This window comes from Pteropus vampyrus, unplaced genomic scaffold (genome assembly GCF_000151845.1).
Source record: "Pteropus vampyrus isolate Shadow unplaced genomic scaffold, Pvam_2.0 Scaffold126, whole genome shotgun sequence".
Taxonomy (NCBI): Eukaryota; Metazoa; Chordata; class Mammalia; order Chiroptera; family Pteropodidae; genus Pteropus; species Pteropus vampyrus.
In genome coordinates, this window is record NW_011888907.1 from 437161 (window position 1) to 462526 (window position 25366).

Here is a 25366-nt window from a genome sequence, read left to right on the forward strand (position 1 = left end):
AGCCTTGTCCTGCCCAATATGGAGCTAGAGGCCTAAGGGTACTTGGCCAGGCCCACCGCCCTGACGGGGCTGGGTCCCTCCAGGAGAGACTCCAGAGGAAGCGATGGTGTCAGCAGCTCCCTGCCTCTCCCCTGCCCGACTCTGCATCCTCTTGTAGATTTTGGTCCCCTTCCCAGATGCCATGAGGTACCCCCAACCTTGCGTCCCACTTCTGCAAACACTCTTGAGCCAGAGTGGCACAGAGGAGTCACTGAAGGGGCTGAGGTCCCCAGAGCATCAGGGGAGCCAGCTTCTACAGCACTGCAGGGCAGCCGGGGCCAAGGGAGGGCACGGAGCCAGGGCCCAGGGAGAGCCTGGCAGTGGAGGTGGTGTAGGAGAGGCGGGAGGTACCTGACTCAGGCTGAAGGCCCGCCCGAAGGGCTCTCCTGGCTGGAGGAATCTCCCAGCATTCCTGCCCTGTGACTCAGCAAGATGCCCCACCTTGGGGAGCCACCTGTCCCCCGCAACCCAGGCCTCCAGGCTTCAAAACCCACTAGCCAGGAATCTGCCTTCATCAGCAGGATCCAGAGAGGCAATGGAGGGAGAGACGAAGGGACTCTTTGGGAAGCGAGCCCCCAAACTCCTTAACTTCCCCCGCTGCCCCACTGCCCCTATCTGAACAAAGGCCCTGCCCTCTTGGAGGGAAGGTCCCTGGAGACCGGCTTAAGGCACACCTTTCCCCTCTTCAACCCACTTGATGCCCACGCCCTCCTATACTCCACACAGCTGGGAACCAGTCAAACCCGGGAGTCCAGCCTGCCCTGCCTGTGGCTGCTCGCCCAGCTGGGCACAGGGACACCTCTCAGCCCACTCTGCTGCAGGTCCAGAGCCCAGACCTTCTCACAGATGAGCCGAAAGGGCCCGGGAAGGCCAGGCAGGGCTGAGGGCAGGGGCAGGGGTGGTCGGTGAAGCGGGCTGGCAGAGGAGAGAAGAAAGCTGGCGGACCCAGCACAGGTGGAGGGGGGAGGGCCTACCGGTCTAGCTGCAGCCGCAGGGGTGAGGGGCTCTGTCGAATCTTGCTCTGGGCCTCAGCGTGGAGCATGCCCTCGGCACTCTCCCCGTTGATGGCCACGATAATGTCGCCAGGCCGGAGGTCAGCAGCCTCCGCCTTGCCCCGCTCAGTTACCTGTAGGGGATGAGGAGCAGGTAGTCTGAGGTACCACCCCTCCAGCCTCAGACAGTGGTGACGCTCAGGGAGGGAGGAAGGAGAGAAGATTTTTCTCTGTCTTGCCCAAGAAACACAGAAGCTGGTTTGAACCAGACTGACCTGGGTCCCCCTTTAGCATCTCTCTTCCTGCCCACCAGTGGTTGTTGCCCTGCTAATCAGCTAATGCCCTCCAAAGCTGGAGTGACAGCCCCTTTCCCCCCCGCCCCCGGCACCGGCATTGTAATGGGGGCCACCCAAAGAACATGTAATGACAGATTTCAGAAACTGTGCTTGGAAATACTTTTGGATAGTATTTCTTGCCTGTGCAAATTGCATTGTGCTTGTGGCTGCCTGTACCCAGGCCCTCTGCGAGAATGCTCCCAGGCCTGGGCCCGGGTCAGAGGTCAGGAGGAAACTACCAAGAACTCAGGGGCTCCTGCTCTTGTAACTTCCCAAAATGGCTGCCAGCAAGTAAGGGGGTGGTGACTGAGGAGAAAAGAGAAGGCCCCATACTTGACCCAGCTCCCTTTTACTCCCCAGAAGCCGGTTCCTGACCTGGCCACCACATCCCCATGGCAACAGGGCCCCAGCACTCCCTGGGCCAACACTCCCAGAAGCAGGCCTCTGGCTCTAGAACAAAAAAAAGGTGTCTGTGGGGACCAGGTGGACAGGGCAGACCCTAACTGTGGGGGTACCTCTTTACCTCCTGGAACTAGCCCTTACCTTGGTCACCATGATGGGAGTGTGGAAATCCCTGCCCCCAGTGATGCGGAAGCCCCAGGGCGCTGGCCCCACGACATCCACCGTCAGGGCCATACCTGAGGAAGAGAGGATGGAAAGGTGGAGCCTCTTGAGGACACTGTAGGGAGCAGGAGACAGGCAGAAGGGAGGAGAAGGTGTGACGGGTCCACGGAGCAGTCAGTCAGGGGCTGGGGGCATAAAGGAAGTGACCAACTCCTTCCTTCGTCCCCCAGTTTCACTTCCCCCCACCCTGGGAAGCCATGACTCTGAGTTTTCCTTCGCTGTGTTCGGCAGCGAGGCTCCCTGGACGCAGGCTGTCAGGGTGCCAGACAGGGCCTCGCTGGAGAACTGGCGGGCAGGGGCTGGCAGGTGGTAGGAGATGTCAGCATTTCCTCCTCTCCCCCTCCTCCACCATCAGGGCTAAGTCTCACAGTGCTGCTTCCTGTCCCCAAAACCAACAGCACAAGGTACTTCCTCCCCGCTCTGGGGGAGGGCAGCGATGTGGGAACAGTGACAGCAAGGAAGGGGGTGGTGCCACCACAGACTGTTGGAGTAGTTGACTGGGTGGGGACTGGCCCAGGTGAGGCCAGGGTCTTCAGAGGCTCCTCCTGCTGCCTGCTCAGCCCCTGGCAGGTGGTCCAGCTAGGCAAGCCAGGGCTTCCCGCCTCCCCCAGGAGCCTGCTGCCCTACCAACAGCCCCAAAGATAAGCTGATCTGCCAAGTTGGGCACACCCACGCCCTGGTGCTGGCCAGCAGGGTGAGCTGACTGATGCTGCCTGCAAGCCTCCCATCCACTGACCCCTCCCCTGGGCAAGGGAGTGTCCTTGCAGACCGGGTTCTTGTAGGATTTCCGGAGCCTCTAGTTCTGGAGTCAGGAGCCAACCCAAGCAGAAAGCTGCAATGCCAGGCTGGGGCACCACCCTGCCCAGCACCCACACCGGAGCTGCCCCTGGGGAGACCCAAAGGCTGCAAATAACGCCCGAATCTATACAGGGACACTGGGGCCACCTCCCGCGTTTAGGAGCCTGGGGAGGGTGCGCCCAGGCCAGCGGGGCTGTTTGCCCTCTTCCTGGCCCTGTGGGTTCCCCTTTGCCCAGGGCCGGCCACTGTCCCTCCCTAGGCCACCAGGCCGGCGCTAGCGGCTCACACGTCTTGGATTCCCGGACCTTTGAGCAGAGCAGTGGACTCCGCGCCGGGCGCCGCCGGGAGGTGCCCAGCCAGTCCGCCTGGCTCTCCCAGTTCCGGCGCCCTCTGCGCTCCGAGGCCAAAGTACCCGCGGGCCAGGGGCTGGAGGAGGAGAGCCTGGGATGGGGAAGCCCAGCCGGCGCGGGGCGCCATTCCCCAGGCGAGGCTGAGGGGAGAGGGACTTGGGGCGCAGGAGAGGTCCCAGCGCCGAGGGGCGCGGGCGCGCAGAGCCGCACGCAAGCCGGGAGCCGGGAGGCCGCCGGCCGTGCGGACCGTGCGCAGGTGGGCGCGCTCACCTGGCCCCTGCTCACCTGTCGGGCTGAGCGGCCGGGTCCGGGAGGGAAGGGAGGGAGGAAGGCAGGGAGGGCGAGGAGACGCCGCCGCTCCCGCTGCTGCCGCCGCTGCCGCCTGCCTGACTCTGGGGAGAGCCTCCCGGGGCTCCGGGACCTGCCTCCGCCCATGTGATCCCGGGGCCGCCCCTGCCGCCGCCCCGGCGATGGAAGCCGCCTCCTCCGCGCAGCCCGGCCCCGGAGCTCCAGCCTGGTCCGCGCCGCGCTGTGGGACTGGGGTGACTCTCCCTAGAGTTCCCTAGAGGTCGCGGCCGTGCTCTCCGAGGTGCCCCGTTTTCCCCGACTGCCCTCCGAGTGCAGGGGAGGCTTTCCGGTGGCGGTCCCGAGCCCCGCTTCGCGGACGGCTGAAGCTGCCACCCACTAATGCTCTCCCCCGCCGCCCTTCAAAGGGGCCCTCGAGCGTCACCCCCCACCCTAGAGCCGCGGCGGGGAGGGACGCGGGGTGCGGCATGGTCTGTCCGCGGTCCGCCGGGCTCCTCCGCCCGCTCCAGGCTCCCACGCTGGTGCAGATGCAGCCCGATACCCACAGATCTCAAACTAGGACCGCCCACAGCCTTCCCGCGGCCGCTGCGCTCCAGGCCCGGTGGTGCCAAGCTCCCGGGCTGCCCCGCAAGCCTGCTCCACTCAGGGTGACTTGTCAGGCCCAGGGGGAGATGAAGAGACTCTGGATGAGGTCACTAGGCTCCCTCCTGGGCTACCAGTCTCTCCCTCTTCTGAGCTGATGCTTTTTACACTCCTGGCTGTCATTATCCTATCTTGCTGCCCTGCCTGGGGCTGGCCAGCTCCAACAACCCCCTCTGTCCCTGGTCCCCCAGGCCCCAGCTCTCTGCCAACCACCTGGAACCCAGGCTCCAGGGATCAAGAGAGGACAGCCGAGGAGAGGCCCCAGGCACCAGCTCAGAACCATCTGGCAGATGGTTCCCCAGCAACCCTCCCCCTGGGCACCTCATGGCCCACCGGAGCTGGCTCCATCTCCCATTGCTCTGCGCCTTGCACTCCCTCTGACAGGCTGGTCTGTTGTCAGGGGTGCACACCTGTGGGCACAGCAGTAACTTTCCAGCCTCGAGTAGTCATTCCCCCCAGTTCCCTTTACAAGGAGTGCTCCCATGCCCCCGCTTGCCTACCTATACCCTGGGTCTCCTCCTCCCTGTACACACAGTCCAGGTCACTTCCGGCCTGCTACCTCTCCTGACCCCAGTTTCCCACAGCCTCTATTCCCAGTGTGTGTAAGCCACTCTCCCACTAACTCGTCCTGTGCCTAATGGTGTGGCCTCTTGGCCTGAAGCACCTGTCCTACGCCCCACCTAGACTGGAAGCCCTGAGAGGACAGGAAGCTACAGGTAGAACCAGCACATGTGGGGTCACACAGACCTCGCCTCAAGTGTCAGGTCTGCCTCTACTAGCTGCATGACCTTGGGCAATTTCTTTGGCTCCTCTGAGCCTGTTTCCCCATGTGTAAAATGTGGATGATGCATAGCTGTGCAGACTGCCCTCCCATGTAAAGCTGCCTGCACACAGGCTCCTCGGAGGGCAGGGTGGGTTTTCGTTTGGTTCACTGCTCCTTTCCTAGAGCCTCGCACAGTAGGCATTCAATAAATATTAGTTGAATGAATATTGTTCAATGATTGAATGGATTAACCTCCCTTCCTTTGCCACCACCGCCCCCCCACCGCCTCCACCCAGCAATTTATGGCAGAGACTCTGTTTTATACCTTTTAATGCTCCTGATTTTGCCTCGAACAATCTCTAGAAACATGTACAGGTTCATCGGCAGCATTTCTGCTCCATCGGTTCTGCACTCACAGAACTCAGGACAAAGATAGAGTGGACAGGATGTGATCTAGTGGGACAGAACGGAGTCCTGTGCTGCTCTCTAAGCAACTCTGTGCCCCTGGGCACCTCACCTCTCTAAGGGGCAGCAGCCCCAGCGACCCTCAGGTCCACCTCGCCCCTCGAGGCTCTGACACTCCCTTCCCCTTCCCCCTCGTGCCAGTCAAGGCACAGAAGTGGTCATCGTCCATCAGGGCAGTCATGGCAGGCAGCCCAGGGCCTAGCGCTGGTTCTCTGCAGAGGTTTCAGGGCCCCGTCAAAGAGAGGGTGTGGATTTGGTTTCTGCCCCAGGGAAAGGAAGGCTCAACCCTGGTATCTTTTAGGAAGGCGTCAGGGAATCCAAAGGAGCTGGGATGGGGATCACGAAGAATGATCATTTCCACAAGACAGGCTGGCCCTGCCTGCTGAGCTGCAGACTGCGGTGAGGCCTGGGGTGGCTGGAATGGCTGAAGGAGGGCACGCAGGTCTTGTTCTCCCAGCTGCCACTTAACCACCACGGAGGCTTCGCCACACCCAGGATCAAGGAGCCAGCCAGGGCCAGGCCGCCGCCCTGTCATTCACGGCCCATTCACGGCCCGCCTGTCTTGACAGAACTGGGCCCCACCACCTCTTCCCACCCACCTGGGGTGGGGGAGCCCTAAGTGACAGGCCTGGAAGACAAGAGTGCCAGGAAGAATATAAAAGGCCCAGCCCAGGGCCAGCCCAGGGAAGTCCTTGACCGCATGCATGACCTTCTTTCTTTGGAGGCCTGGTAGATATGGAGCACCTGGTAGACAGGTGGCAACAGTGACAGACCTGACTTCAGCATTTTATAATGATGTGACCCAGAGAACTCTCTGCTGCCTCTCTTCCTGTGGACTCAAAACTGCCTTCTGTGATGCTTACAGCAGATCACTTGAGTGTGTAGCTTTTTATGCCCCACTCAGCTCTGAGCGCTGCCAAAGAACGGAGCTTTCCTTCCCTGGCAGAGCAGACTGTGCCATCGCTGTCGCCCCACAGGAACCACCAAACCCCGAACTCTGAAATCTTGGGCAAGAAGTCGTTCTGGCTAGCTGTGGCCCACCACTCCCAGCTTCCCGCAATTGACTGCTCAAAAACCCGAGCCTAAAAGAAGAGAGTAAACAAACACACAGAGGTTCGGTGTGGAAATAGAGCGCACAGAAGGAAACCATTAGGAGGAGAGCAGCTAGACATGTCATCCAGTCCAGCAACCCCACGGTGGCTCCAGAATCAAAACAGCCTGCACACAAGGCCACATTCAGCTCCCATCTCTGGTTTCTCCCCACAATCAGGCCTCGCCCTGGGCCCTGTAATGTTGGTTCTTCTCTCGGGGCTGCCCAGTGCTGCCTGAGGCCTGAGATCTTCAGAGATAATAATGGTGCCTTTCTTGCCTCCCCTTACGCACGAGCGTGTGCGCACACACACACTCTCACGTCCCACCTGATTCCCAGCACAGCCCACTGCAGAAAGAATTCCCATAATCCTAAGCAGGATGAGCCCTCTCCCATACCCCAAAAAAGGAGTACAAGGCAAGGCCCTGGTATCCAGATTTATTTTACATTCTCTTCCAGGGGGGACTTGGGGGTTGGGAGGAGTGGGGAGGCAGGAGGACAGCACGTATCGGTCTCCCTGGAAAACATTTGGGACAGGCCGGGCCTCTGAGGCACCCCCTTCCTGGGCACTACAGCAGCAGGATGAATGCACAATCCAGGCTCGGGCTCGGCAGCCTTTGTGAAGAGGGGGCCTTCTGGCAAGACCTCTTGCCAGGCCTCCAATGCTCAGGAGGTGCTATGTCCATCCCCCACCTCACTCCCAGGCCCAGCTGGAAGCAGGAAGGCAAAGGGGGCAGCAGGAAAGCTGGAGTGAAAGGAGAGGAATCCCCCCCGGCACAGCCTTTGGTCTTGATTAGGTTAGGAAGCTGGTCCTTGTTAGAGGAACCCCATGGGGGTAAAGCTGGGAGCCAGTCCCTGTTAGAGGAAACACTGTAGCAGGGGTGGGGGAAATGCGGGGGTTCTGGTCTCAATCAGGCCTGGAAACGTCTCCACTTCAAAGCAGACCTCTATATTTGGGGAGTAGGGTAGGGAGGAAATAAAAGGGCTGTGAGAGGAAGGCTGTGAGCTGTTGGTGGGAATCAGTCCAGGGGGCTTCGAAGGGGCTCCGGGAGAAAGGCTGCTGGGTTGTCTGCAGATGCCAGCAGCCAGGTCCTGGGAGAGAGGGCGTCGGTCCTCTCTCCCTCCGGGAAGTGCTACTGCTCCCCACTCCATCCTGGCTGGGCTCTGAGTTGCCACCGAGACCACTCACACCGGGGCTACGTAATTTCCAGGGAACGTCCCAAATTTCTGAGTCCTCCGGGAGACACCTGAAAGAGGACAGACAGAAAGATCATTCCACACACTTCTTTTTTTTATAGGAATGGGAGGCTGAGAGCCCTGCCCCCTGCTGGCAGTGCCCAAAACTGCAGGGGAGGCCCTGTCTCAGGAAGGAGGCTGTCTTCTTCATTCCTGCCCCCTAGTGGCAGAAGCTTAGCTAAGCAAAGCTACACTTTATAAATTAAATGATAAACCAATCTGAGCACTCAACTACCGTGTATAACTTTGTACGCAGCACTGAATAACCGCATCATTCCTCGGAAAAGCAAGGAAGGGAGCAAGTATGAGTCACAAAACTTAAATCGGGAGGAATGTCACTGGACACCCTCATTTTAGAGATGGGGCAGGTAGAGCCTAAGAGAAGGCCGAGTGAATTCCCCCAAAGCACTCCCTGCTTAGGGATAGAGGTGGGAATAAAATCCAGGCCTCTGGTCTGCTACTCCTGCAAAGACACCTGTGCCCTGGGGTGCTGGAGAGGGAAATGCTGGAAGATATAGGAATATAAAATGAAATTCAAGTCCTGGGCCTTCCTTTCCTAGCAGGCTGGCATCCTGATTTTCTTAGGAGCAGCCCATGCTCACCCTGCCCCCAGGCCTTGCTGATACTGTTCCTCTGACTGGAGGGCCTCCCTGTTCCACGCTGCAGCCCTTCAAGGCTCAGCTCCTCCACGTCCTCCAGGAAGCCTTCCCTGACCTGCACTTGTCCACAATGATAACCACGAGCCACGTGTGGTTACCGGGCATTTGAAATGCACTAGTGTGACTGAGAAACTGAACCTTCTAAACCTTTCCTCTAAAAGCACTCATGTTTGTAAAACAAAAGTGGTGTTATTTCTTCTTGTCTATGCAAATTTGTAAAACTGTACTAGTAGTTGTAAAAAACATTCAAAAGCAGAAGTATACAGAGTAAAATGACAATGTGCCCCAGGCCTACCCGTCCGGGGTAAGGACTGTTAAGAAGTTAGTGCTTCATAATCACTGGTGTGTCCAAAGCTTGGCCAGCAGCGAGGTGCTGGGATTCAGGAGAGAAAGGTGGGCTGCCAGGTCAAGGGACTGCCTTGTAGCCACCCTGCCTAGGCAGCCCTCCAACCCTTCAGTCCCTGCACTGCTTCAGGGGGTGCTTACGGCTGCTCCCTACTCTCTGAGGACGGCCCCAGCTTCTGAGGCTGCCGCTGGGACAGGGTCTGCCCATTCTAGAGAAAGAGTCTATGTGAAATCTCCTGGGCTGGCCACCTTGAACCAGGCCAAGGCCAACCTGAGGCTTCCTGCTTTGGTCCGTTGCCTGAGCTGCCCTTGGCCCAGGCCTGAGGGCTGGGATCTTTCTCTCCTCTTGGTGGAAGGGGTTGGGGGAGCCAGCTGCTAGCTGGGGGTGCGGGTGGGGGATATACAGGTGTGAGACTTGGTCCGAGTCTGCCCTGACTTTATCAATGACCCCGGGCCTCACCCCTCAAGGCATGAAGGTAACAACAAAGTGCTGGCTCTGGGGAAGCATCCAGGGCCAGGCTGGAAGTAGGCGTGGGACGGGGGGACAGGGCGAGTCAGGCCATGAGTCTGTGCTGAGCCAGCACTGGCAGACAGCAGCAGAGCACGCGAAGCCCCGCTGGGACCCTAAGACATCCCCTTGCAGCCCGCCCCCAGCACACCAGCCAGGCGCACGTACCCACAAACCAGCCATCGTCACACCGCTGCATGACGTCCACTCTGTCCCCCTCCCGCAACTCCAGCTCGTCCTCGTTCTGGGGCCTGTACTGGTACATCGCCCGGTACCTGGGGGAGACAGTGTGATGGCAGCCACCAGAGCCCTCGCCCCTTTCCCAGACCGGGCCGAAGAGTCTGAACCCAAGTGTGGCCACATGCTGTGAATTCCCCAGGTTTCCTCTGTGCTCCCACTAGCCCTGGCCCAGTTCCCGCAATGGCGACTCTCTCTGGCTCCAGTGCATTCTTCTCCAGGCCTGCTGCCCGCACTCTGAGCCTTCACCATCCAAACCCTGTCTCTGTGGGCTCCCAGTGCCTTCAAGTCTGTTCTAGCAGTTCCCATGCTTCATATAGCCACACACTGACCTCAGGGCTGAAAACCCAGTGAGGAGACAGGCTAGGGGCTGAGTGTGGGAGGCTTGCTCTAAGGCCACAGGGCTGGTGGGGACAGGACAGAAACACCGCAGACAAATGGGCCCCCTGCCGCCGAATGACCCTAGCACTGCAAGGACTAGCGCTATCTATCAGGCGTCTACCAAATCCACCTCGGGGGTCAGTGGGCTCAGCTCTGCCTGCCAGTAGCCTCCCCACCCCTAACTAAGCACCCCAAGATGGTACTCACGGGGTCCAGTGTATCTGAGTGGTGTTGGGGGAGGAGGTCCCCATGTCCAGGAGACGGCTGGTGACTCCAGGATGGGATAGAGCTGACCCAGGGGTGCTGAGATTCTGGGGGTCCACAGAAGGAAAGGTGGGCACATGCAAGCCTGAGGCGGAAGTGAAATGCCCCCCCCACTTCCCCTGGGGCAGCACTTCCGGCACTGCTCCTCTAATCCTCAGTCCCCACAGCATAGGGGGTCTGTGACCTTTTCACTTCAGAGGTGCAGGAAAGCTGAGGCCCAGGTAGGGCAGGTGGCTGGTTTCTGAATGCCACGCAGGCAAAACGGGGACGGGAGGAGGCCCACACACTGGCTGCGCCTGCTCACACTGGTTTGCCGAGGGAAGGGGTGGCTGCAGAGCCAACGGGCTTATTTGTGGGCTGTCAGGACAGCAGTCAGTGACTATCCATGACTATAAACTTTTAGTTCAAACTCATCCAACCGCCCTCTGCAATAGGAATTAGTATCCCCATTCTACAGGTGAAGAACATGCTACAGCTGAGAAAACCTATATCCAGAGAGGGCAGGTCATCTGTCCAAGGTCACACAGCAGGTAAAGGGCAGAACCCCGACTCCGGCCCCACAGATATCTAAGGCTGATAAAGGTAAATCACAAAAGTGAAGTCTAGAGGGTCAGAAAGGCAGGGCTGGCTTTGGGGTCCCACCTAGAGCCGGGTGGCTGCCCCCTCCTCCCAGGACTGTAGCTCAAGGGCCAGAACCAACTTGAGGGCCCTGAGGTCCATGAGGCCAAGGTGGGGCTGCAATGCCAGGTTCTGCCCAGTTACCCCACCACTCTGGGGAGGGGTGCAGCCTCGTCACAGGAACAGAGGATACACTGCGGGGAGAGGGGGTCAGCTCTCTCTGAGGCAGGTCACTTTACCTGGGTCTGAGATCTGGGCTCCTGGGTGGGGTAGGAGAAGCCAGTGCGGCGGGGGGAGGTCCGGCCCCCCCAGTCGGTGGGGTCTGCTGAGCCGTGCGGCGTTAACGGGGAGCTGGGGTGATGGGCAGCCGGACGGGTGGAAGTCAGACGGGGAGACGCAGGGAGCTGGGGGCCTTCGTCGCAGACCCGGAGCCGGGGCTCACGGCACACCTGCACATAGGTGGCTGGGAAGATGCCCTGGCGCCCTGTGCCCGAGATGCGCCCCTCGTACCAGTTCTCGTTCACCTTGCGGATGAGGCAGATGCGCTCCCCCTGCAGGGAGAAAGGAATCAGTATTTGGAGGGCCCTCCTGGGGGCTGAGCGGGATGTCTTCTAAAACACCTTGCCCAGAGGGCTCGGACTCAGAGAGAGGCAGCAGTTTATGCCGAGGTCACACAGGTAGGAAGTGGCAGAGTTGGGAGCCAAACCCAGGCCACCTGGGGAGTGAGCAGAGGTCTAAGCTCTTCCCACAACATGCTGGGGTTGGATTAAGTCCTGCCCCTTTGGGACGCTCATGTGCAGCCTCTCCGAGTTTCGAGTTTCGAGCTCTCTCCTTGCAGAGTTCCGGTCACAGGGGAGACTAGAGGATAATGACACAGATCCAAACCAGGATCTGCCGATTTCAGCTGTGCGGCCTTGGACAAGTTACTTTGCCCCTGTGAGCCTTGGTTTCCTCACCTGTGAAGTGGGGATAACAATATCATTGCTACGAGGAGCAAAGGAGATTTAGTGGAGACTAGGAAGAAATACTGGACACGTGTTAGCCACCACTGCCATGACTGGGTCTAGTCCCTGCCTGTACGCTGGGTGGTCCTGTCGCCACACCACTGCATCTAAAAAGAAACCCCTGAGGGCAGCTAGTGTGTCCTCAGGCCCACATGCGGACTGATATCAGGTGGGGCTGTCCTGGGGAAGATGATCTCCAGCCCTCTCCTGCCCCCATCTCTCTCCTTCCTGCCACCTCCTTCCCTGCCTCTCCCTGGGGCCAACTTTTCCAGAGGACATTCACTAGGGGTATTCATGGCCTTTGCCCTAAAATCGACCAAAGGGAGACCACTTCCCTGCTTTCTAGGACATTTTACAAGCTTTCTTGATCACGATCTATAGTAAAAAATGTGTTTCAATAACAACCCAGGGCGTATGTGCGTGCGCACGCACACAGCACACACACACACACACACAACACACACACACACACACACGCCTAAAAGTTTGACAGAATACCCTTCTAATATTTCCATTTTGTTCTTTAAAAACAATGATTGTGATCCTCACAGTCTACCAACCTGGAACTGAAAAAAGCACAACTACTCTAGAAGTTTTGGACTTTTTAAAAAAAAAAAAAATGGGCTAAATTAAGGGAAACATATCCAAAGAGACTGAGAAAAAAAATTGGAAATCCTGGATGAAGACGGGTTCATCTGACTCTTAAAAAATGTTTGACTGCACACGTTGCCCTATGTCTCCCAGCCCCGGCCAGCTCCGCGCTCCGGCCCAGCCTGGTCACACCTTCCGGAAGGACAGCTCCACCTCCAGGTCCCCCTTGAAATTGTACTGGGCCACAGCTTCTCCATACTCCAGCACCTGGTAGGTCGGGGGCTTGAGGGGCTTGGGGATCTCATCTGCAGGCAGCATCTGCAGGAAGAAAAGTCACAGGAAGGACTGAGCCTGGGCATCAACTGGGCACAGGCCTGGAGCTCCTGGAAGGGTGAGGCCACCAAAAGGCAGTAGGGGCAGCAAGATCTGTCCCCAGGCCAGGGAGGAGACAGACATCAGACACAAGCCTGAGGTGGCCGGGGACAAGCACGGCCAAGGGGGTGGTGAGTCCCTGAAGACCCCTGGAGGAAGAATTTCCACTAGAGTTATGTGGAGTGTGCCGTGGCAAAGACGGAAGCCAGTCCAACGAGAGAGAGAAACTTGGAGGGCCAAAGGAAATGAGGAGTTCCAAGGAGCAGGGAACACCTAGTGACCTGTTCTAAAAGAGAGACTCTAACATTTTACCATTGCTCGGAACCAAGTGTCCTTCTTCCTCCTCCCTTTCTTCCCTAACCAGGTGCCCGGAATCCTCATGCTCTCTTTGCTTCACCCTACTCATAAAAATCAAGACGCTAATAAACTATTTCACAGCAAGATGTAAATGATCGAGGACATGCAATACGTTATGGAATTTCCGGATCAGAGAGAACGTTCTCAGGGTAAGGGAGACCTACTATGCTTGTCAAATCAAGAGCCCAACTCTTGGGTCAAAGAGGAAGTCTCAAAGGAAATGAGAAAATAGTTTGAGTTGAACGAAAACAATAAAATATCAAAATCTGTGGGATGTAGTTAAAGCAGTGCTTGGAGGAAAATTTATAGCATTAAAATGCTTGTATTGGGGGGAAAATGTTTCAAATCGATAATCTAAACTACCACCCTAACAAACGAAAAAAAGAAATGCAAATTGGGCCTAACAGAAGCAGAAGGAAGGAAATAATAAAAAGGCAGAGATCAATGATATGGAAAACAAAAATAGAGAAAAATCAATGAAATCAAAAGTTGGTTCTTTGAAAAGATCGATGAAATTAACAAATCTCTAGCCAGAATAAGAGAACACACAAATTACCAATATCAGGAACAAAAGATATCACTAAAGATGCTGCTGACTTTAAAAGGATAATAAGGAAACATTATCACAACTTTAAGCTAATAAATTAGATAATTTGAAACTCCTTAAAAGATACAAATACCAAAGATAACCTAAAGCCCTATATCTATCAAATTCAGAACCTGTCTCTGGATTCAGATTCTGGATCTTATACTTAATAACTTATCTCTGAACCTTAGCACAGGGAACCTCAATGGTACCTGTTAGTCCGTGGCCTGTTAGGAACTGGGCCGAAAGCAGGAGGCAAGAGGCAGGCGAGGGAGTGAAACTTCATCTGCATTTGCAGCCGCTCCCCAGCGCTAGCATCACCACCTCAGCTCCATCTCCGATCATCAGGCATTAGATTCTCATAGGAGCACCGGTCCCTGGTGCCAAAAAGGTTGGACACTGCTGCCTTAGCAAGCCCATCTATAAAATGGGGCTGATCTATCCCTTTCCCAGGTCAATGAGAAGAACGAGGGAAATAATATAGTTGACTCTTGAACACAGGTTTGAACTGTAGGGGTCCACTATATGTGGATTTTTTTCAATAAATACATTGGAAAAATTTTGGGAGATTTGTGATAATTTGAAAGAACCCGCAGATGAACCATGCAGCATATTTAAAACTTATGAAAAGGGTTATGTCATGAATGCATAAAATATGTTTGTATTTTCTCTTCCTTATGATTTTCTTAATAACATTTCTTTTCTCTAGCTCAGTGGTCCCCAACCTTTTTGGCAACAGGGACCAGTGCTCCTATGAGAATCTAATGCCTGATGATCTGAAGTGGAGCTAAGGCGGTGATGCTAGCGCTCAGGAGCGGCTGCAAATCCAGATGAAGCTTCGCGGGCTTGTCCACTGCTCATCTCCTGCTGTGTGGCCCTGTTTCTAACAGGCCATGGACTGGTACAGGTCCAAGGCCTGGAAGTCAGGGACCCCTGCTCTACCCTACTTTATTTTAGAAATATAGTATACTACATAGAACACAAAATAAGTGTTAATCAATTGTTTATGTTATTGGCAGGGCTTCTGGTTAAGAGTAGGCTATTTAGTAGTTACGTTTTTGGGGGAGTCAAAGTTATACACGGGAAAAAAAACGTTATACATGGATTTTTGACTGCACAGTGGTCAGTGCCCTTAACCTCTGTGTTGTTCAAGAGTTAACTGTACACGTGATGCATGTATATGTGATTTATAAATGTCACACATGCTGTATTCTTGCCAGTGCGATTAGGATTCATCCCAAAGACAGCTTTAGAGAGGTGGATTCTGCGTGGTGAAAGTCTGGGATGCTGACAGCGCTGGTGGCCCCTGCTTCTCCCCCGTGGGCTGCGTTCCACCTTTAGCCCTCATTTGACAAACATTTCCAGGGCACAGGCAAAGTGCTGGGCCAGGCCCTATGGGGGCTAAGGGCATGGATGAGGCTGGGCCATGGCCTCTGCTCCGAAGCTCACAGTTTCACATCTCAGGAAACCTGTGAGATGTGGCAGCCAGCTTAGGAGAGAAGCTATGGATAATGGCTCTGCCACCCACCTGCCCTCCCCGGCTCCTGCTCACCTCCACATAATTAGCAGGGAAGATGCCCAGCCTGCCATGGTGTTCCCCCTCCAGCCAGTTCTTGTCCACCTCCTTGTGGATGTAAACGATGTCACCCTTCTTCAGAGTCAGCTCCCTGCAAACCAGACCAAGGACATCGGCAAGCTGAGGTCCTCTCCATCCCCCTTCTGTTCAGTCCCTGTCCAGCACACCCAACGTCCCCGCCTCCCTTCAGGGATGCCCGCTGCAGCCCTGCCCCGCCCCCTCTACCCCAGCCACCCAGTGCAGAGCCAGCCCCAGGGGGCAAGGGAGGGGAGAGGACACTTACTTGGGGGACTGTGCCTGGAAGTCAAACTTGAGCCTGGCAGCCTTCTTCTATGCAGGGGGAGAGGAGAGCCGGGTGACCCCAATCAAGCAGTCACTGGGACCCACCCCAGGCCCTCCTTGCACCCTGACCCTAATGTTCCCACTCCCTTACCTTCTTCTCTTCCTTCCTGGCAGGGCTGACCCCTCGTTCAGAGGCACTAGGGTCTGTGGAGAAGTACCAGCTCAGCTCGGAAAGGCCATGTCTGGGGAGGGGGCCCACCCCCCTGAAGGGCACCGTGGAAGTAGGGGGCTCTATGACCTTCCTGTAACCACTACCTCCAGGAGCCCCAGCATATCTAGTGTGTGTGGTGGGGGGCGCCTGGGTGAGAAAAGGGGGAGGATCTGGACCTCACCTCTGGTTGAGGAAGGGTAGACAAAGTCTCTGCGACCTAGGAAGGGGCTTCCTCCATCCGCCATTCTGTGGGGGCTCAGGGTCCGGGAGGAACCCCGGTAAAGTGCATTCGGGGAGCTGGGGCTCCAGGCCGAAGCCGGGCTGCGGGGACACAGTGAGTGAGCCACCTGTCTGGCTTCACACCCTACCGGGCTCGCTCTCTCCCCTTATTTCCAGCTGCCTGGTCCCCAGCCGTCGCCCAGGTCCTGGGCTCGCCACCGGACGTTCTGCTTCCCGAGCGGTGGCCGGGGCAGGGTGCGGCCGCGCCGCGGAGGAGAGCGCGGGGAAGTGCCGGCCGCGGTCACCCAGTCCTCGGCTGCGGACAGTTTCCCTCTAGGGGCCGGGAGCAGTACCGCCGGCGGCGAACGGTGCCCGCACCCTGCCCGCCACTTGCTGCCCTCCCCCTCCCCGCGCCACGTCCCTCCCCGCGCCACGTCCCTCCCCGCGCCACGTCCCTCCCCGCGCCACGTCCCTCCCCGCGCCACGTCCCCGGCCGCCACCCCACCGCCCCGCGCGCGCCTGCCGCTCACCGCGCGGGGGGCTGCAGCTCCCGGGACCGTCGGGGCGCCTGGGAGCCCTGTGGGGGAGACAGGTCAGGGCCGGACCGCGTCCCGTGGCAGCCAAGGCCGCCGCCTCCGAAAAAGTTGGCGGCTCAGAGGGAGGGAGGGAGCGTGGGCGGGGCGGAGGGACGCGGTCCGGAGGCTCAGCGCGCGGGCGGCGGGCCGGGAACCGGGAGGGGCCGAGGAGCCGGAGGACGTGCGGGGGAGGAGGTGGGGGAGGAAGCGCGGGGAGGGGGTGCGGAAGAGGGAAGGAGGCCCGGGAAAGCGGACCGGGGAGGGGTGGGGGGTCACTGCAGGCTGAGGTCCGGGGGCGGGGCGCGGAGTCCCGGCACCCCGACGTCAGGCTGACGCGGACTCGGCCTGGAAGGGTTCTTAGGGGTCACTTGGAAACGTCCATGCCCAGCCTTTTACAGAGGAGAGCGCAGACAGAGAGTAAGTCTGCCCAAGGTCGCGCCGAGTGCGACCGAAGGAACACCTCCTGCCTGCCCGCCCCTCCCACCCAAGCACGGCGGCTGCGGGCTCCGGGGCCCAGCGTCCCCTGGGAGGGGACTGGGAGGCCGGTACCTTAGGGGATAGTTGCCGGGTCTCGATGGCCCGCAGGTCTTTGTCCAGCTCGGCGCTCAGCTTAGCCAGCTCTCTCTCCAGCAGGACCTTGGCGGGTGATGGGAAGACACTTGGGCAGTGGGGGGAGGGGGGAGAAGCAGTGCAGTGTAGGGGGGGCCTCTGGTCAAAGGTCACATGTGAGAAGTCCAATGGGCAGCGGGACAAAGCACACTGTGCTTGCGTAAAGGGCAGGCTCCGGGCACAGGGCCAGGACAGGCTCCTTGCCTGCGTGCCTGCCCGGAGGTGTGTCTCAGAGTGTCAGGAGGGCCGTCCCTCCCGACCCAGCTCACCCATCTGGTACTCCCATGACAGTCCCTTAGGACTCAGGACCATTTTTTGTCACGTTACTTCTCTGGGAGCCTGCAGAGCTTCCCATTCCCTCTCCCTTCCTGCTCTCCCATCCTACTGCCCATCCAGCCTTCCAGCCTTCGCCTCTGTGCCTCCCCTTCCCCCCACCGCCCAGCGCCCTCTCTCTGCCTGGCCAAGCCCTCTCAACTCTTTAGAGCCCAGGTCCTCCAAAAATGATTTCCTGACAATTCCATTCCACACTTACTCCTCCCTTCTCTGATCCTGCTTTGGTCAACACACGTTTGAGTGCCTACTGTGTGCCAGGCAGTGTCCTGGGTGCTGGGGATACAGAGGTAAGTGGTGTGGGACTGGAGAGGATCAGAGCCTGGGGCCGTGGCCTTTGACCATGGTCACTGGGACAACACCACCCAGAATTTCTCTCATTTGTGCCCCAACATTGCTGTCTCCTCTCCCCCCACCTTCCCTGCAGCACTCACCTCAATGGGCTGGGAGGGCTTCTCAACAGGGTCATCCACCAGCGGTTTCTTGGGCTAAGGGTGGGAAGGGTTAGAGGGTGTGAACTCGCTTTCCAAAATGCACTAGTCAAGGAGTGCATCCACTCCCAGAAAACCAGGCTCAGCCTCACCTTCTGCCCAGTCTCTAGTTCTTGCAGAAATTGGTTCCAAGATTCTTCTGTCCAGACATTGTCCACTTTTTCTCGGCGTCTGGGCACCTGCATGGAGGTGGGTGGGCATCAGCTTGAGTAAAGGTGTACTGGGACACTGGGCAGGCTCAAAAAGCAGGATTTCCGACCGCTGCCCCACCCCTATGCCCGCCAGTTCCCTAAGGATTCTGGACTCTCCTGTCTGCACAGGCCCCAGATGAAAGGGCCCAGCCAAAGAGCATGACGGTGGGGGTGGCGTGGGGAGGGTGCTGGGCGGGCTACCTGATTTGGGGTCTGGGGCAGGGAAGAGAATGTTCCAGGATTACAGTTGGAAGTGTTTCTAGAAAACTCTTCAGAGAGGTCCCAGCTTCTTCTAGAGAAAGGGAAGGTCATCTCTTCAGTTCCTTTTAGGGAAACTGGCATAAGCGAGAACACAGCCTGGGAGAGGGAGCTGCACCCCCCATCCGCACCTGCTCTGGGCTGCAGAGCAGTGTTAAATAGTGAAAGGTTATGGGATCAGAGTTCAAATCCCAGCTCCACCACTTAGCTGTGCTACCTTTTGCCAAGTGACTGAACTCTCGGAGCCTCTGATTCGATACCTGCAATGTGGGAACGATTCCCACCTGTACCCAGGTGTGGTGAGGCTTAGGTGAGGGGATGTATGTGAGACAGCCAGGAAAAGTCCTGACATATGCATTTGCTCCATGAGGGGCCAGTCCCTTTCCTGATGGCCTTGGTGAACAGCCCGCATTTGTGTTCAGTCTGGCCCCAAGACTGTGGTTATGTATGTTCACGCTTATTAAATGAAGCTGGTCTTTCTGCTGCCACATTGAGTGGTCTTGTACCCATGCCCAAGGGTGTGGGGACGACATCCTAGTCTGAGTAAAACCCTGGACAGAGAAAGAGACTGCAGCCCTGGCCCAGAAGCCCTGGGCAAGTTGTTTCTGCTCCCTGGACCTCAGTTCCCCGAGGGTCCTGGTTCAACGACATCATCTGGGAGACCAGCCACATTCCAGGTACTGCACTGTCACATTTGCCTTCGTCCCCCTCCAGGGCTCCCTTCTTGGTTGGCTTGAATGTTCCAGCCTCTGCTGAATTTGAATGTTTCCATTAAGTGGAATTACTGTGCCAAGCTTATCGAATGATGAAATGTCTGACTGGAAGGTCAGGATTTGTTGGCTGTAATTTTGACGACATTCTCTATTCTTAAAATAATATTGGTAATATTGGTGATAATGAGAATGGAATACGTTGTTCTTAATGTAAAGAAGCTCTACTCGTAATTAAGCCTGTATATTAGTAATGTTTGTGTAGACTTGCTATGTGCCTTGATCCTTACAAACCGCCTTATGATCTCCACTTAACAGACACTGAGTCTTAGATTGGTTAAGTTGCCCAGTCACACGGCCAGTGGCAACACACCAGCTTGAATCCAGAACTCTGGGTCCCAATCTTGAGCTCTCAGTCTCCATCATATTGATGCCTAGAGCTCATGCCAGTTATGGCTATGCCAGTTAACCCCTCCCTGCAAAGGAATAAGAACCTCATTGATTTCACTGACAGCAAAGTTCCTGACTCCCAAGGTGGAATTGAGCCCTCCAGGCCCTGGCAGCCCGGGCTGGGCCTATGTGTCTTGCACAGAGAAAAACAGTTACGTCCTTCACCTGTCTGGAGGGGTTCCTCTTTCAGTGGCATCTGGGAAGATCCTCCACTCCCCTTGTTTTCCTCAGGCTTCAGAGTGGATGGCCACAGGTCCACCCACACCTAGCTGTGGGCGCCCTGACCCTCCACCCCATATGACCTATGGGTCTTTGGGGTGATGAGTTCCAGCTGCCCACCACAAAAGCATCACGGGGTTTATGACCAGGAATGGATGCAAAGTCTACCCTTGCCCACCATTCCTTTTGGGCCCTGGCGGAGAAGGGAGTTTCTGGAGCCATGGGAGCCCTGAGAAGGGGCTGAGCAGTAAGGGGAGCCAGACCCCCACCTGCCTGCTCCAAGGCTGTGCTGGCTGTGGCCACCAGGGACACCAGTTCCACAAGGAAGCCAGCGCCTCTCTGCATCCCTCAGGCCCTTCCCCACCTTGGCTCACCCACTCAGAGAGGAGGCCTGGCCTGGCCTGGAGGCAGGTCTTTGCTGGGGCCCTGGGTTCCTTGAGTCTGCAGAGGCAGCACAGGAGGAAGACACTGAAGGCAGGAGAAGACAGGCAGGGTGGGGGGAGGTGAGCGCAGGGGTCGAGGGTGCCTGGGTGACCATCGCAGGTTCTGGAACCCATGCCCACCCACACTCCCAGGTGGCTCGTGAACAGGGGTGGTGCTCCAGTAAATGTGGGCTTTGCACTGCATGCTTTACACTCTCTACTAAATCTTCAAAACAACTCTGGGGTAGGCGATGTCCCCATTTTACAAAGGAGGAAAGAGAGGCCCAGAGAAATCACAACCAGGGCTGGGCATTCACTGGACAGTGAAGCTGAGGCTCCTAATTACCACCTATCAGGGGATTTGGAGCTCACCAGAAATGGGCTACACAAACTTCTCAAGTTCAACTAAGCCCACCAGGGAGCCCCAGAGGGCCAGGTGTGGCTGCAGGGAGGGCAAATGCAGAGCCAGGCTGGGGCGAGCCACCCACGCCCCCTCACCTTTGGGTGCTTCCTCAAAGGTCCAGTCCAGCTGCAGTTCTGCGGGAGCAGAAAGGACCAGGTCAGGGGTGGGGCAACGAAAGGGGACAGGGTGCCCTGCGAGGCCGCCTCGGCCGCTCCCAGCCTCCCTCCTGCCTAGAGCAGGGGCCAAGGGACTGAGTCAGGGCCTGAAGAATGTCCCGAGGGAGGGAAAGAATTAGGAGGGCAGTTCTGGGGAGGACTTGAAATGCCTTTGGCAGACTTAGGGCCTGCGCGAGCCAACTTGGGCAGTGAACTTGCCCAAACCCTCCCTCCCTGGTTCCCACGCACAGCCTCTCCCTGACCTTCCTAGACCGGCCGCACCGAGTCCGGTTGGGGAAACTGCACTTCCTCCTCTCTCTCTCCCCTTTTGCACCCTCTTCTAGATGCTCGTCCTGCCCACTTTGCCCAGACTGGCTCCTCACGGTGCTCACGACTTTTCGACTTTCCTACTTTCTGACTTCCCGAGTCCTTGGAGAAGGAGCTGCTGACCAGCCAGCCCACTCGATCCCCGATCCCCGATCTCCGGGGCAGGCAGAAGTGCCCCAACAGCTCCTCACACACTAACCAGACGCCCCTCTCTAGATCCCACACCTCCCTCCAGCTCCCTGAATTTTCTGCTTTCCTTTACAGCAAACGGCTGGCCATAACTCACTCGCTGTCTCCAATTCCCCTTCCTGTTAAGCAGGCTTCGTTCCCACCACTGTTACCCCAACTGCTCTTCTCGAGGATGCAGTGACCTCCACATTCCCAAATCAAATGGTCAGTGGTATGGGCCCAGCAGCTGCGTTCGTCACACTGGATCCCTTCTTCCTATTGAAATTCCTCTTCGACTTGGCTTTAAGGGGACCACTCTGGTTTTCCTCCTACCTCCCAGCTGCAGTCCCTCAGTCTGTGAGGCTGATTGCTGCTCATCTCTGGAACCTCTAAACATCCCAGCGCCCCAGGCTCAGACCTTGGGCCTCTGTCTCTCCATCTCCCTAGGTGATCATGTCTGGTCTTCTGGCTTGAAAAAAGAGCATCTATTCCAGGGATTCATAACCTTGGCTGCACATTGAAATTACTTGGGAAGATTTACATCAAAACCTCTGAGTGAGTCCCAAGAATTTCCATCTGCAGCCCAGGCCTGGCCCCCTGAACTACAGACTTATGTATTAACTGCCCACTCAACGTCTCCACTCAGATATACCACATGTAGATGGTAGGCCTCTTATGCCTGCACCTCCCACAGTCTTCCCTGCATCGACAAGTGGCAACTCCATCCTTTGACCTGCTCAGGTTTAAAGTCACCTACGACGCCTCTCTTTCATGCCACGTTCAGTCCATCAGCAAATGCCCATGACTCTGTCTCCAAATCCCTCCAGGCCCGCTGCTACTGCCCTGGTCTGAGACACTGTCATCTCTAGCCTGATTAAAGCCAGGCCTCCTAAGTGGTCCCCTGCTTTCGCCCCTGCCCCATCTCTTCCTGACCTGGCAGCCAGAGTGAGCCACTCTTCTGCTCAGAACCTCCAGGGGGCTCCTCAGCTCTTGCAGAATAAAGCCAAAGTCCTTCTAATGGCCCCAAAGGCCCTCCATGACCATCCCATCTCCCACCACACACCCCCCTCTCACTCCAGTCTGACCTTTCCTCGATGCTCCAGAACACGCCAGGCCTGCTTCTGCCTCTGGATCTCTGGTGCCCCATCTGGGCCAATACTACCCCCGCTAACCCCCTCACCCCCACCCCCACCCTGCAGGGCTAACTCCTCCACTCTCTGAGCTCTTTGCTCCAGTGCCACTTGGCAGGGGCCTCACCTGGCCAGCCTCCCTCACTGAGCACTCCCCAGCCCTTTGCTCTCTCATGCTGACCACCATCTGCCATATTGAATATTTATGTTTATTCTGTCTCCCTCTGTCTTAAGCTTCACTAGGGGAAGGACATCCTTTTCTGTTCCCTGCTTTATCTTCAGAACCTAGAATAGTGCTCAGTACACAGTTAAGTGCTCAATAGATGGTCGAGGGACTGATTGAATGAATGAGTGACCTTGCGGCCTCCCAGGAGGATACCAAGGCCAGCGTCTGGTCATTGCCTGCCTCTCTCCCCGCCCACGTCCCCCTAGGACAGGGAGCGGATTGGAGGCTCCTTCTTTTGGCCTGTTTTAGGAACCACTCACCACAGATCCTGGACCTCTCTGAGCCGCAGGTGCCCTTCTCCGCCCCTCCCTCCCCAAGCCCCAGGGGCCGGAGCCCACTCAGGCAGAGGGAGGGCCCTGGAACTGCGTCTCACCTGGCATTTTCCGGTGAATCTGCTGGAACATTCTCCGGTACCAGTCCCTGGGGCTGTCAACACTCTGGGATTAGAAAAGGCAAAGTCGGGCCACCCCCCTCCCCCAACACCAAGCCACAGTTTTCCTTACTGAACCCTTTCTCCGGACACCCTCGAAACCCCCGCGGGCGGGCTGTGGTGGCGTCTTCAACGACAAGAACTTTGTGGAGCATGTTATATATGAACAAGATATAGGGAAGGATCCCTAAATCATGAGATTTGAGGTAGTTTACGTTTTTCCTCTTTGCTTTTCTATATATCTGATGTTTCTACACAGAACACGTGCTTCTATGTAATGAAAAATAAAAGCAATAATATAGGGGAAAATGGCATTTCCTATTGTCTGACTCAACACAGCCCTGGGAGGCAGGAAGGGTGTGTTACCGATCTCATGTTCAGACGAGGATGTGCAGAGCTAGAGGCAGGTGGCTGGCTGGCTCAAGACAGGCATGGAGTGGAAGGAGGACGGCGCCCCTCACCCCTCGGAGCCTGGACCCAGGACCCACCCATGCCCCACAGCGCGAGGCCTCCTCACTTCAGACTCTCGCTCACTCATTCAGCCAGTCATTCATTCACCTGGCAACCGGTTCACTAGCGCTGTGCCTGGCCCTGGGGCTCTGAAACCAAGAGGGGCGCCGGCCAGCGTCAGCCCTCAGAGCAGTGGCCCTCCACCTCTGAGAGCCTGGGGGGCATTCTAGATCCTCCCCCTGAACCCCAAAACACTCGTGCAACTCAGACATACAAGCGTGCCCATAATTTTAGGGGACTCACAACCCCCGAGACCCACTGTGGTTGCACCCCTGTTTTAGTCTGAAATGTCTGGGTGCAGCTTTGGTTGCCCCTACTTTAATGAACAGAAGTGGAGCTCAGTGCAGGTCCCTAAGCCCCACCTATCAGTGGCCCCCAGCCCTGGACTCACGGATCGGGGGGCAATAGGCATGCCGCTCTCATCCACAGGCCCGATTCCCTCATACTTGACCCAGCGCTTGTCCTGGCGTTTGCTGTCCTTGGTCCACGTGGCTGACCAGTTCTGGGGATGCTGGGAGGTGGGGGTCTTCTGGGTCCCTGAGGGCCGGCTCCCAGGGCCTGGCCAGGTCTGATACCAAGCGGGGTCTGCGGGCATGCGCACGAGAGCATGAGCAATGGGCAGGGGCCTCACCTGGTCTTGTTTGTCCCTTAGCTCTTCAGAACATCGGTCCCTGTGGGTTCAAATGTTTCAACATCTTGTCTGAGCTGATGACGCAGACTCTACCAACCTCCCCATCCCCAGCAGCACCACAGGCTTCTGTTTGTTTATTTTTAGTTAAAGTGAATAAATTTGGAATTTGTCTTAAGAAATCTGTGCCTACCCCACCCTGCTTTCCTGGGGGCTATCCTAAGAGCTTCCAGAATGAAGGCTGAGAATTATTACTTGCAGAGACTGCTGGGGACATCCCAGCGGGGGAGGAAGAAAAGACACTGGGCTTGGAGGGGACGGATCTGAATTCAGACCCTAGCTTTGCCACCTACTGGCTGTGTGACCTTGGGCACAACAATCAGCCCCCTTCTGTAGAACGAGGGTCATCCTGGCAAGGATTCAGTGTGTAACCATACTCAGCGTGGTGCCTGACACACAGTGGAAAGGCTCTCAGTAAGGGGCAGAGACTCATTCCCAGCCGTGGCTACAGTGTCCTCAATGTCCCCAGAACCTTCAGTCCCTAGGTCACCAGAGTAGCAGCACAAGGGCTTCAGGATGTGAATGTCAGCTCAGCCTCTGTGAGTGAACCTCTCTGCAACTCATTTCCTCACTGGAAAGACGTCGATACTTTGCAAGGAAGTCGAGGGATTAAATGGGTGAGAATAGGATTATAGAGCATCTTTACAGCATCCAGCATGTTCTAAGTGCTCAGGTCTTATTTGTTAAATAAATAAACTACTTGACACAGTGCCTGCCTAAAGGGAACGGCTCAATAAAGGATGCCAGCCTCTTGAGGAGAGGGGTCCCCAGGGTGGGCCCCCATGCAGGATGTTCCAGGCACTCCTGGACCCTGTGGCCCAGGCTGGGGTGACTCACAGGAGCCCAGGAGCTGACGAGCTGCCAGGGCCGCCTGTCCACCTTGTGCTGGGCCGGTGAGTACAGAACACAGCAGTACTCAGGGCCTGTCATGGGGTTTGGCCCCCACACCCTGGTACAGCCAACAGAGAGTTTACATTCCTCTGCTCTTCCATCCCCAAACCGAGCTATTCCCTGAGCTATTCCCTGTCCTGCTGGAGGTCCCCGCGGCCCCCACCGCCTTGTCCCCTGCACACTTCCTTCCCCTGGCACCGGTGGGGCGGGGAGGGGAAGGGATGTGTCAGCCTGTCCTCTCCACAGCTTTCACTCTCACAGGCCAGCATGCTCACACAGGCAGGCAGTTAGCTGCGTTCTGAGGCCCCCACCCCTCTCCCGTCCAACGTGGGA

General features: G+C 57.1%; 2 protein-coding genes across 6 annotated transcripts in view; both read right to left on the bottom strand.

Annotated features, from left to right (window-relative positions):
• The window catches only part of PDLIM2 (PDZ and LIM domain 2), a 15044-nt gene extending 10508 nt beyond the window's left edge, over positions 1–4536 (bottom strand). The window contains 8 exon segments of the mRNA XM_011366899.2: positions 1014–1165; positions 1910–2004; positions 3094–3119; positions 3121–3205; positions 3208–3454; positions 3457–3539; positions 3542–3700; positions 4497–4536. Coding sequence (XP_011365201.1) covers positions 1014–1165; positions 1910–2004; positions 3094–3119; positions 3121–3205; positions 3208–3454; positions 3457–3539; positions 3542–3700; positions 4497–4536 — 887 coding nt within the window.
• Positions 4537–6826: 2290 nt separating this feature from the next.
• SORBS3 (sorbin and SH3 domain containing 3) overlaps positions 6827–25366 on the bottom strand; it is a 20950-nt gene continuing 2410 nt past the window's right edge. For 2 of the 5 annotated variants that reach the window (XM_023534508.1, XM_023534504.1), the window contains exons 4-21: positions 22888–22951; positions 20604–20642; positions 20058–20151; positions 18248–18338; positions 17948–18034; positions 17799–17852; positions 16975–17061; positions 16381–16427; positions 15813–15952; positions 15572–15624; positions 15422–15468; positions 15115–15229; positions 12440–12565; positions 10892–11203; positions 9978–10081; positions 9321–9427; positions 7594–7651; positions 6827–7351 (exon numbers count right to left, since the gene is read on the bottom strand). In XM_023534508.1, the coding sequence (XP_023390276.1) occupies positions 7339–7351; positions 7594–7651; positions 9321–9427; positions 9978–10081; positions 10892–11203; positions 12440–12565; positions 15115–15229; positions 15422–15468; positions 15572–15624; positions 15813–15952; positions 16381–16427; positions 16975–17061; positions 17799–17852; positions 17948–18034; positions 18248–18338; positions 20058–20151; positions 20604–20642; positions 22888–22951 (1638 nt within the window). In that variant the 3' untranslated portion in view covers positions 6827–7338. Of the gene's footprint in view, positions 7652–9320; positions 9428–9977; positions 10082–10891; positions 11204–12439; positions 12566–15114; positions 15230–15421; positions 15469–15571; positions 15625–15812; positions 15953–16380; positions 16428–16974; positions 17062–17798; positions 17853–17947; positions 18035–18247; positions 18339–20057; positions 20152–20603; positions 20643–22887; positions 22952–25366 lie in introns of all 5 variants that reach the window. The other 3 variants (XM_023534506.1, XM_023534507.1, XM_023534505.1) reach the window with 3 other exon arrangements.